At 49.3% G+C, this 12,426-nt stretch overlaps 1 protein-coding gene across 3 annotated transcripts in view; it reads left to right on the top strand.

Annotated features, from left to right (window-relative positions):
- Ints9 (integrator complex subunit 9) overlaps window positions 1–12,083 on the top strand; it is an 88,859-nt gene extending 76,776 nt beyond the window's left edge. For all 3 annotated transcript variants that reach the window (XM_059273463.1, XM_059273464.1, XM_059273465.1), the window contains 7 exons: window positions 293–353; window positions 2,419–2,590; window positions 6,459–6,583; window positions 8,166–8,333; window positions 9,360–9,458; window positions 10,219–10,356; window positions 11,901–12,083. In XM_059273463.1, coding sequence (XP_059129446.1) covers window positions 293–353; window positions 2,419–2,590; window positions 6,459–6,583; window positions 8,166–8,333; window positions 9,360–9,458; window positions 10,219–10,356; window positions 11,901–12,077 — 940 coding nt within the window. In that variant the 3' untranslated portion in view covers window positions 12,078–12,083. The remainder of the gene's footprint in view (window positions 1–292; window positions 354–2,418; window positions 2,591–6,458; window positions 6,584–8,165; window positions 8,334–9,359; window positions 9,459–10,218; window positions 10,357–11,900) is intronic.
- Window positions 12,084–12,426: the final 343 nt, after the last annotated feature.

Genomic DNA, 12,426 nt, shown 5'->3' with positions numbered 1-12,426 from the left:
TGTGACCCCTTAAAACAGTTCCTCATATTGTGCTGACCCCCAACCATAAAGTTCTTTTCCTTGCTACTTCATAACTTTAATTTTGCTACTATTATGAATCATAATGTAAACATCTGTGTTTTCCGATGGTCTTAGGTCACTGTGAGAGGGTCACCTCCCAAAGGGTCCTGACCGGCAAGTTCAGAACCACTACTTTAAAAGAACTTGTGTATTTGGTGTTTATGCTGCTGCCACTAGGTGGCAGTAGATGCCAGTGCACTGCTAACACCTTGCCTTGTCTTCCTCTTTAAAGGCTTTGTCACAACAAACAGAGCAAGGTGTATCTCCCAGAACCGCCTTTCCCACATGCAGAGGTAAGACAATGAAGCCAGTGAGCTAGGGCACAGAAGTAATGTGGATGATGGGATGACTTGGGATATCAATCTTTATATCTAAAATATCTCTGCATGGAGCCAGGTACAATGATGTGGAGCCAGATACAATGATGTGGAGCCAGGTACAATGATGCACATCCACACATCTGCAAACCCAGCACTACGGAAGCAAACAGGTTCTGAGTTCCAGGCCAGCCTGGGCACCAACAAGACTAAGTCTTAAAACACACACACCACTGCTAGGGACTGAGTTTGATAGTGTAGGCCTTTAATCCCAGCACTTGGGAGGTAGAGATAGGTAGGTCTCTGAGTTCCAGGCCAGCCAGGGATTCACAATGAGATGCTGTTTCAAAAACAAACAAAAATTTTTTTAAAAGATAATAAGTACTCCAGCTCACAATTCCATTTGCTTCCTCTAATTAAAAGATCATATTATGAAGTCTGAACAGTTCACAGCCCATTTCTGTTATAGTCTGTGCGAGGGACTTTCATTCTGATACCTATTCCCAGCATTTTAAGGAGCAGATCTATTATCGAAATGTTCTTTCTAGTCATGTCAATCACATATGTAAATTTTCTTTCATTTTTAAATTATTTGTCTATGTGTCCGTGTGTGTGCACCACTTATCAACCTTAATTGCCCCACACACACCTTATTTTTTTGAGACAGGTTCTCTTACTGAACCTAGAGCTTATTAATCAGCCAGGCTGCCTGGCTTTCAAGCCTCAGGAGTCGTCCTGACTCCACCTCCCCAGCACTGGACACACATAGGCACACCAGCTTTTTATGTGGATGCCGGATCCAAACTCAGGTCCTCGTGCTTATACAGCAAGCACTTTACCAACTGAGTATCCCCTGGTCCACGTGGAAAGTTCCAGTAGTGAAGATACCGTAGCAGTTAGCAAGATGGGAAGTCCCTTCCTCACAGACCCGACGGGTGTCTGTGTGCCCTGTTTGACTTCCATCATCTGCTCCCCGAGTGGCATCGCATGCACATTTCTCTGTGTGACTCCTGGTATCATTACTATGTTATTGCTGCCTGACCAGCTATACCGTACCACAAGTACACTACAGTGAATTTGGACAGTTCTCCTGTCATTGGACAGGTTCTTCCTCAATTTTGGTTACGTTTTTTGTTAAAGAATTCTCAATTGATCGCCACTTCAGAAACAGCAATGTCTGGCACAGCCGTAAGCACACTTGGTGCCTTTGTTCCTGTAGACCATATTACATGAGAGTATTGCCAAAAATGCACAAGAACCCTGGGTGATAGCCCTGCTCCGCACTCAAAGGCCTGTCCAGACTCAAGTGGACTTGTGCACAGCCACTGCCTCCACACATTGTCTTTTCCAGAATGCCATAGAGTTCAAGTAAAGAAGTTCACAGCCTTTTCGTAGTTCCGTCTTTTGCTTAGTAATACATTCATCACCATCTTCTCATAACTTCTTCAGCCCTGAATTAATATTCCATTGTCTTGATGTACCCGTTTATCCATTTACCAACTGTAGGACATTTTAGTTGTTTTCAAGTTTTGGCAATTATGAGTAAAACTGCTGAAGATGTTTGTGGGCAGGATTTTGTGGACCTTAAGCTTTGAGCTCCTTTAAGTTAAACACCAAAGGAGCATGATTACTAGGTCCTCTGGTGAGTGTATATATACATTTGTTTAACAAACAATAACAAAGTCTCCCACAGTGGCTGTGCCATTTCTCATCCAGCAAGGAGGGTGGGCACCTCTATACCATGCTCTTTTTTCACCAGCCAGATATGGTGGGTCTAGCCTCTGGCCATTGCACTGGATAAGGAGCAGGGTCTGCTGCTTTGATTGGCATTTCCCTGGTGGTGCCAGATGCTAGCGTCTCCAGATGCTCCTTTGGCATTAGCCAGGTTGTTCAGTGTTAACAGCAGTCCTCAGGCAGGTGTGGCTTCTGTATGTCTCTTTCCTAGTCTGGGGCCTGTCATCCTCAACTGTATTTTTCAGTCATTTCTGCAGCACAGCTGGGTTCTTCAGCTGACATATCTTGGGTTTTGTACATGTTTTAGCTCATTCAGACCAATAAGCTGAAGCACTACCCCAGCATCCATGGAGACTTCAGCAATGACTTCAGACAGCCGTGTGTGGTGTTCACTGGGCATCCTTCCCTCCGGTTTGGGGACGTTGTCCACTTCATGGAACTCTGGGGGAAGTCTAGTCTCAACACTGTCATATTCACAGGTAAGAGTAAGCAGGTTCCTATCCTTTCTGTTGGGCTGACAGTGTATGAGCCTCCAGGATAGAGAGGAAAGCCTAAATGTGACCCATCAACCTTGCACACACGTAATCTCAGCACTGAACAGGCTGAGTCAGGAGGGTGAAATTCCAGGGTAACCGGTCTCCAAAACTAAAATAAACAGGAATAAAATAGATAGGAAGGAATAGGAGTAAAGGTGTATTGGATAACTGAAACAACTTTTGTTTCTGCTCTTTGATTCTTTGTTTTTTAATACTGAAATCTGCTGAGCTGCTTTTTGATGGAATTTTGTAAGGTGTTGAGAACCTCAATGATTCTAGTAGTTGGTCTGGTTTCACTAGCTGGGGATTGTTTGCTTAGCTGGATCTTGGGTCTTTTGACTCTGGTCTGTTCTGACGTATAGCTGCTCTCCTGTAAACAGAGCCCTCAGGAAGGAGCAAGCCTTTAGTGAGATGAGGCCAGGCAGAGGTGATATAGGAATCTCCCTATGTTATCAACTGTGGTCTCCACACTGCCTTGAAGTTTAGAAATCTCATAAGCTGTGAAGTCAGAATCTTGAAAGCTTGTCATTCCTCAGCCATGCCCACCTGTATTAGTCAGGGCTCTAGAGCAGCAGAGCTTATATTCATTCATTCATATAGGATCTATGTGATGGGATTTATTGGAGTGACTGAATATATATTCATTCATTCATTCATTCATTCATATAGGATCTATATGATGGGATTTATTGGAGTGACTGAATATATATTCATTCATTCATATAGGATCTATATGATGGGATTTATTGGAGTGACTGAATATATATTCATTCATTCATATAGGATCTATATGATGGGATTTATTGGAGTGACTGAATATATATTCATTCATATAGGATCTGTATGATGGGATTTATTGGCATACCCTTACAGGCTGCAATCCAGCTTATCCAACAATGACTGGCTGTGAATGGAAAGTCTAAGGATCCAATAGCTCCTTAGTCTACAAGGCTGGATGTCTCAGCTGGTCTTCAGTATATGCTGGAATCCCAAAACAGTAGGCTCTAATGCCAGGAATCAATGTGATAGCAAATCAAGGGCAATCGGGCAAAGAACAAAAGCTTCCTTCTGTGTCATTATTTAGACTTCCAGCAGAAGGTATGGCCCAGATTAAAGGTGTGTCTTCCCGCCTAAGAGGTCCAGACTAGAAGTAGATTCACCCACTTCGAAACAAACGCAAATAATCTCTCACAGGTGTGCCCTCCAGCTCTAGATTGTGATTCATTTCAGCTGTAGTCAAGCTGCATCCAAGAACAGCCATCCCTAGCCTCACGTTCTTCACTGTGCATGGATCATTGATAACCCCTGTCTGGGTAGCTCCAGGCCTTAGGGAAAAGTAGATTGGCACCTCAGAGTAGTGCTGACACACAGTGGCTGTCCACACAGTGTCCTTCAACCTCTTCTTTCTTATAACTTCATAATTCCTTTGAAGAACTGGATTGTTGCTAGCAAGATGGCTGACTGGGTAAGAGAGCTGCTGAGTATGAAGGTCTGAGGTAGCTCTCTGGTGGAAGGAGACACGCCCACAAGTTGTCCTCTGACCTCCACACACATGCACACACCAGAAAATAAAAATAGCCTATTAAAAATGATTTTTAAGACTTGGGTTTGGGGTTAGAGAGTGTAAGTACACCAACAGTGTCTGGGTCAGAGCACATGAGCCCTGCCCTGTGCTCGGCCTCAGAACTATCGGCAGCCCCAGACAGGGACCACCAGGAACTTGGCCTTTGGATTCCTTACAACCGTTGCAGGAAGGTACACACATGGGGTGGAAGCATGGGGAAAAGCTTCTTGCAAGGTCTCAGCAGGGACAGGGTGAGAGACTGATGCATACATGTTGGGCTCCTTTTGCATCGGGTGCCCTCACAAGAATTCTAGTTAGTCACCTCAGTGTCCTGTGTAGAAGGCAAGAAGATAGCCAGACTAGGGTAATGGTTACTCATGTTAGGCTTGGTACAGTGTGGAGTTTTGTGTCTGTGCTGGATATTTGAAGGTTTCCCTGGATTCTTTGGTCCCTGAATAGCCGTGTCTCACATTGGTGCTCTGTGCAGTATACATCCAACAGGAAGACACAGTGGCTCAGCTGTACCAGGAGCACTCGCGACCCTCAAGGACCGCTTTGCTGTTCTCAGACCACCCCTGGAACAAAAACATTGATCCACAAAGCCTAGAGCTTGCCTATCACCAGGATTTTGCTGCTGAGGTTGTCAAGACAACACTGTGTAGTGAGGCAGGAGCTTGTCTCCTCTGCTCTCGGATGAACTGTGACTGACGTGACAGTAGTTACAGGGTTCCCTGGGCACAGTGAGAGGGGCCAGCTAAGAAATCAGAGGCTGTGAGAGGCCCCGTTGCACTGGGCGTCCTGCTGACGTTTATCCTGGCTTGTTGAGTTTCTGATTCCCGCTCAAGTGAGGGGGAGTTTTGTCCACCTTTTCTGCTTATATTATGACTACTGTGTAGTTTTCCTTCCTGGGTGGCCATGTTACCAGAGTTCTAGAATGAAAGCCTGGTCTCTGGCAACCCTAAGAAGCTAGGCGTAGCCACCCATCCCTGATAGGCCAATTAAAGACGAAAAGCAGAGAAAGATTTACTCAGTGTGGCCGTATTATGAAGAAAAGGTAAAGGGATCCAGTGACCACCCCTAGACCTTATGTTGGGTAGCAACATAAGATTTGAATAGAGATCTAGCAGTATGCCTTGTTAGCAATCCTGGTCAAGATGTGGTTCTGGCTACTGCTGATCCATCATAGTCCTCTGTAAAGTGGTCCTGTAAGCTGTTGGGCTGAACTCTCTTCCTGGGAGCTGGGGCGGGGTCCTCCTCTGGCTGGTGCTAGCATTTCAGCCCTTTTCTGCCCCCAGCATGGGGCTCCTGGGGAAGTTTTAAGTATCTGAGGACCCTTGCTTCAGTAGCTGGAGAAGCTGAGAGGAGGGGCTCAGTGTCCTAGCCTGTGCTTGTCCCCTTGGGTATCACACATATGGGTGGGGTGAGCATGATAGACTGTTCTCTTGGTGAGCAGCTCATTTGGTATGCACAGTCCCTGCCAAGCAAACACTGGTGGCCCTTGAGAGAAAAACTGGGGCCTGGGCTCCTGGTGGGAGAGTGACAGTCTCAGCAGGAGCCTGTTGACAGGGCCTCAGGGATTGTGCAGCCTGTGAGATGTGTGATGTCAGGTAGGCACCGGTAGTGCTTTGTCTCCACCTGGGTGTTAATTTTGAGCAGCTGATTGGTATTCCTAGGACTTTACCAGGTATTGCCACTGGGAACTTACCATTTGTTTCTTAGAGGGGACACAAGAGAACGTAGATCTCATTAGATCTCAGCTTTTTATCTGGAACTTTCGCATTGATTCCAGGCTGAATAAACTATCACTGTGATGCTTGCCAAATGGCAAGTTCATATAGTTTTCCTTTTTTTTCTTCTTTTTGGGACAGGGTCTCACTATGTAGCCCAGGCTGGCCTTAAACTAGCAGTCTCCTGCCTCAGTCTTCAGGGTGCTGACGTTACAGTGTGTACTGCCACACATGGTTCCTTTTCCGTTCTGTTTAGAGAAAAGCTCGTTGACTTATTTACCCTGTATTTGTCTCCTCGGCTCTGTTTTGTAAGCTGTAGAGCCTCCACCCATGCCTCTGGGTCCGAGGAGTCATCAGAGGGGGTCTACCCAGCCTCTCCCCTTCCTCCCATGGCCCATATTCTGTGTCCCTGCCCATTCTTCCCCCAGAGGACTGGTTGCTTAGCCCTGACCATCTCAGATGCCAACTGGCTTGGCGGTGTCTGTCAACTGTGTGTTAAAGTCCAGTTTACACTTTCCAGAGCCTGATTTCTCCTACCTCGAGGCCCTGGCTCCTTACCAACCGCTGGCCATGAAGTGCATCTACTGCCCGATTGACACTCGCCTGAACTTCATCCAGGTGGCGAAGCTGCTTAAAGAAGTGCAGGTCTGTCTCCTCTGTGGCCAGGTTTTGGGTGTGGCTCTTCGTGAATCAGCTCTGCACAGCCCCAATGTGAAGATGCCTGTTCCCCTTCAGACTTAAGGAAATGATCTTTATTCCCTGAAAGTTTCCGCTCCAAAGAAACGGAGGAAAGAAGGCATAAACAGGTCCTTTTGATGAGGACCAGTTGTGGCCACTGAGAAGCACATGGTTGCCCCTCTCCTCCAAGTCAGTCACTCAGCTAAATCTCGGGTTGAGTGACATGGTGGGTTCGTGGTTAGTCCATTGTGCAGAAAGGGAAAGTAGTTCCAGTAAAGGGAGGATTTCTGCTCGGGGTGGCAGGGAATGAGCCAAGGCCTTGGGATGGCGAGTGGGAGTGGGGGGAGGCCATTAGAGCCAGCAAGGAAGACAGTTAGACAGTGAGAGGAAGGGTTCTGAGGCCTTGACCAGACTCTCCAGGGCTTGGGTGCCTGCTGAGGGAGCTGCTCCTTCACCTGGTCATTCTTGGGTATGGTTGCTTCCTTCATCTCCTAGCTTAGCTCTTTCATCCTCTTCACAGACCCTGCCATCATGATGAGCTGCCCTTTTACAAAAGGCCAGGGCAGGGTTACAAGAGACAGGAAGCCGAAGAACTCCCAGAGGGGCAAGAAAGATTGATGCCAGTGTCCCAGCTTGTCACCTTGGATGGACACAGAGCATCCTGTGTGCTTATCAGCATGCAGAAGGGAATGGCTAAGGACCTTGTGCTTTTCATCACTGAGCCACTTAAGTCCAGGGCCCTTCACACTCCTGTGTCACATGCTAATATTAGAAATCAGAGCTGTCTGGTCCCTACCTTCAGTGAGTAACATTCCGGAGGAGGCTCAGACTGAGGCAGGGGACACAGAGCTGTCAGATGTTAGCCAGGTTAGAAACAACACAAGGCCCTGGGAGAAGTACTAGCTCAAAAGAACAGTGTATTAGATCCAGCCAGGCCTCACTGCTGGAAACCTTTATTCTTAAAAGGATTTTGGCATGATCCACACTCTTAAGTCAGAGCAGGGAGAATTCACTGACCTATGGATTGCCAGCATTAGTGTTCAGCTGAGTGATGTTTGTACAGATATTTCATCCCCAGTTTGCTGTCAGACCTGAGTCTGACATGTGACCTGCAAGTTTCCACTGACCTGGGGATAACCTAAGATACGCCAAACCCAGAATACTGGGCTAGCACAAAGCTGCAGTTCCTGCTAGTCAAGGGCTTGTAACAGCTGATAGAGCAAGGATTACAGAAAGACTGCCCTTGAGGAGCTGAGCTCAGTTAGCTCAGGGAGTAAGACACAATGGACGTCACCACAAAAGTTACTTAGATGTAGTGAAAGGTGAAAGCAAGCACAGACAAGTTGCAGATCTTTCCTTCAACCTAGGTTCCTCACACAGTACTCATCTCCCATCAGGGTTAGCTAGGTTTGAGAGAACTCGCTCTAGTGGCCTGATTTAGTGGGCTTGGGCATTCAGGACGCTACACGGGTTATGAAGAGGCCTGGGGGCGTTGCTCTGCACCCAGCTCTGCCCTTTCTTGTGACAACCTTGTCCCATTGCTTCTCAGCCCCTGCACGTGGTCTGTCCTGAGCAGTACACCCAGCCACCCCCAGCCCAGTCCCACAGGATGGACCTCATGATCGACTGCCAGCCACCACCCATGTCCTATCGCCGGGCTGAGGTCCTTGCCCTGCCCTTCAAACGACGCTATGAGAAAATTGAAATCATGCCAGAGGTGAGCTGCTGTCCTTTCGCCCTTAAAGTTTGCACTGGAGTGCCCTCAGGGACCCGGCCTGTCTGTCAGAAATGGAGGAAAGAGCACAGACCCTCAGGCACGTAGCTTCAGATGGGGTCAAGGTTGTCGTCACACAGTACAATGTAAGACAGAATCCGAAGTGTCGGTTAGCCTCAGGCATGGAAGTGCCTGTGCAAGATAAGGGTTAAATCTACTGCAATTAGGAACGTCTCCCCAGACAGCAGCAGTCTGCGGCCTCTTTGATCTAGTCTCATAGGAAGGAGGATTTACACGCTGAGCTGTCAGTCCTCAGGCCTGTTATCCAAGACCACCCGCTTACAGGGGATCGGACTGTCGCCCTCTTAGAGTGCTGGCCCAAGTGGTCGTGGTTTGGGGCTCTAGGCTGACTCTCTGGGAGGCAGAGCTGTGGCTGGTCACTTGTCCTCTCTGAGAAGCCCCACCTTGAGGCCTTGGAGGTAGTTCAGCAGGGAACCTCTCACCAACTTGGTCCCTGTGATGCCATCCTCAGGCCTCCCATGCCAGCCTGACCTTGGCAGAGTCAGGTGTTGGTAACTGCACTGTGCCAGTCTGGCACACCTCCCACTCCTCATGCTTTCTTAGTTCCTGGGAAAGCTCTCCTACCTTGTTTGTTGATGTTTAAATGCTATAAGCGACTCCTCTACCCAACCGATACTGAATGCCAGTGCTTATGTAATGGCATCCTGCACCTTTACTTGTGTTTTAAATGAAGGCGCCCTGGCTTTGTGGAGATCTGTACAGCTAAGGACAGCACATAGCCAGGCTGAGCACCAGGACCCCGGCGGTCCAAGCTCACTGCAGTGTGCACTGTAGCTGCACAGGAGAGGCACCCCTTCGCTTTGGTCATTGGAAAAGACAGTCCCACAGCAGGAGCCACTTGTCCTGCCAGAGATCAGAAAGGCACTGAGTCCACTTGCCCTGGGCCACCGCCCCCTGAATCTTCCCTCCTCCTCAGGGAACCCATCTGAACCCTGCGTTTGCTTTCAGCTGGCAGACTCCCTGGTGCCCATGGAGATCAAGCCTGGCATCTCTCTGGCAACTGTCTCAGCTGTGCTGCACACGAAGGATAACAAACACGTTCTTCAGGTACTGAGGGCATGTGGGAGCCCAGGAGAGACCCCTCCCCTCAGGAAAGCTCTGGCCCCCAGCCAGTTCCCAGTTCCCCATATTCCAGTCACTGAAGGTCAGGGTGAGTGAGACGTGTGTGTTCTTGAAACACAGAAGGCACTTTATACAAATTCTTAGCCATGTGCCTCAAACCACAGAAGCCATCCTGAGGAGTGTCCCGTTGCCCCACTCTGGAAGTCATGGGCACATTCCTGGGGAGCCCCAAACCCGAGCACTACGGGATGAGGCCTGGGAACAAGCTCAGCACGAGCCTGACGCGTGTGGGCAGCACTCACCGCTGAAGAACCCCTTCCCCACTTGGACCGAGTGGCCTGTGTGCCCCTGCAGCTAGCGCTGAGTCCCAGGCACTGTGCTGGTGCTACCTACCGTGCCTTCTCCCTGCTAATCCTCAGAGCCCCGAGCCCAGGCTTTCTCTGCCCTCAGTGTCCTGATGTTTCCACAGCTGTCTGCTTTACCTGCTAGACGCTGCAGTGTGTTCTTGGCCATCATGGCTGGCTGTGGCTGCCAGTGTGTTAGGTGGGATCCCTCGAGGTGTAAACATGGCTCTGGTTGAAGGGCAGATAAGATGTTCCCGAGCACATGGTTTGCATTAACCCACGTGGAACCCAGGTGATGATGAGCCTGGCTTTTTATGCACGGGGGACTTCAGACCAGCAGGGTCATGATCTCAAGTCAGTGAAGAGGCTCTCACTGAAAGCCGCACTTTCACTCTGCCTAGCCCCCTCCCAGGCCCCCCCAGCCCACCAGCAGTAAGAAGAGGAAGCGCGTGAGTGAGGACGTTCCTGACTGCAAAGTGCTGAAGCCGCTGCTGAGCGGCTCCATCCCGGTAGAGCAGTTTGTGCAGACCCTGGAAAAGGTGAGCTTGCTGGCCTGATCTGCTCCTGATGAGAATAGCCTAATACTAGAGTGTCACAGAACAAGGGGAGGCTCAAAATGGGCTAAGCCAAAGGATGACTCAGCACCAGCCTTACCTTCAGTTTAGGACTAGGGAGCAGAACTCCAGAAACAGGTGTGGCACATTAAAGACTGCCTGTCCTCACTGGAGCCATGATTTTCACAGGAGGACCACTGCTATCCAGGAGGGCTGGCGTCAGCGTGGCTGGGTGGGTCAGTGATTCAGTCAGAAACGTGATGGGGACAGTCAGTCCTGTCTTGGTGACCTGGGCCCCAATGGCTGCTTCTCCCAAAGGAGAGGTTGTTTTGTGTATGGGTATTCTGCTCATGTACATGCCTGGTGCCCAAGGAAGCCAGAAGAAAAGGTTGGATCCCCTGAAACTAGAGTTACAGTTATGAGCCGCCATTGGGTGCTAGGAATTGAACCAGGGCCCAGGTTCTCTGAAAGAACAGCCAGTGCTCTTAACCATGGAGCCATCTCCCAGGCCTGAAAGGGGAGATTTCTTGACTGCCCTGGTGCTGGGAAGGGGCGGCGGGTAGCACACTACCTTAAAGATTTTTATAATTTTGTCCTCAGTCACAGGATTGGAATGGTCACCGTTTCCACATTATCACCCTTGCTAGGAAGAGGGGGGTGGGTTGAAGACGGCATGGGGCATGTTTCTGGGAGAACTGGGCTAGCTCCAGTACATGATGGCAGGGAGGGACATTCTGCTACTAAGCTATTAATAACCACAGTGTCTCAGCTGCCTACTTCTTTCAAGTCTCAAAAGCACGGCTTCCTGTCTCAGTAGGCTTGGTCCTCATCTTTTGATTTTCCCAAACTGCTCTCAGGATCTCTCACAGTCCTGCAGATGAGCAAAGGACCCCATCTCCCTCATGGCCCGACAGGGCTCCTAGTTCCTATCTGAGTTTTTAAATGATTATTCCTCAAAACAACTTGCTTTTCCACAATGACCTTACCTTTTCTCCTGCCTGGCTCGTCCAGGAGCAAGCCTCTTTGATTGTACGAGCCCTGCGTACCTCACCTGCTTCCTTCCCAAAGCCGAGCGGGTGTTGTCTGCAGCCAGGGACAAGTAGTCCCCCTGCACTGGGCCCTTCACCTGTTTGATGTCCCACCCGGGCAACTCTACTTTAGTGGTCCTTCTGGTTTCTAAGGAGATGCTGCCAGACCCCCAGGTTAGCGGTACCTTGCTGTGAGGAGTGAGGTTTTTCCCTAGGGCTCAGAACTGTGGAGACCGAACGTGGGCAGGTGCCAAGATCAACAACCTGGTGTCCCCCCGAACCTCAGAGTCTGGATGTGCTCAATCCCTCGTACACTCCTAAACGGTGGGGGATTCAGCTGTTTTCCTGACTTTGTATGTTTGGGGTCTTCTATAAATATGAAACTCCGGGTGGATCCTGACCCCCGTAGTCCAAAGAGCTGTGTGGGGAGTAATGCCAATCTCGAGTGCTCAGTCAGGCCTTGCTTTCAGAGTATCCATCCTCCTCTTTTCTCCTGAACAGCATGGCTTCAGTGACATTAAGGTGGAAGACACAGCCAAGGGCCATATTGTCCTGCTGCAGGAAGCTGAGACACTCATCCAGATTGAAGACGACTCAACTCACATCATCTGTGACAATGACGAGACTCTGAGGGTACGATTGCGGGACCTCGTCCTCAGGTTCCTACAGAAGTTCTGAGTGGGGCATCCAGAGAGGAGAACCTGCATGTCCTTGTACTGCTGAAGCCAAGAACTTTGGGAATCCTGTCCTTTGCAGTTCCGGAGCTCTTAAGCAGCTTGGGCGACAGTATGACAGACGTCCTTTCCTAAGGGAAGTGTAAAAATGACTGGCCTGTGTTTCAGGGTTCGAAGAGGGCAGCTCTTGACTTCCCTGCCCACAGTACTACACCAGATAAAGGACTTGTCCCCACACCAGAAAGCAAGCCTACAGCTCTGTTCTGTGGCCCATTCTGCCTACAGTACTACACCAGATAAAGGACTGTCCCCCAAACCAGAAAGCAAGCCTACAGCTCTGTTCTGTGGCCCAT

This window comes from Peromyscus eremicus, chromosome 9, assembly GCF_949786415.1.
Source record: "Peromyscus eremicus chromosome 9, PerEre_H2_v1, whole genome shotgun sequence".
Classification (NCBI taxonomy): Eukaryota; Metazoa; Chordata; class Mammalia; order Rodentia; family Cricetidae; genus Peromyscus; species Peromyscus eremicus.
Note: the sequence above shows the minus strand (reverse complement) of the source record. Positions and strands in the feature narration are given on the sequence as shown.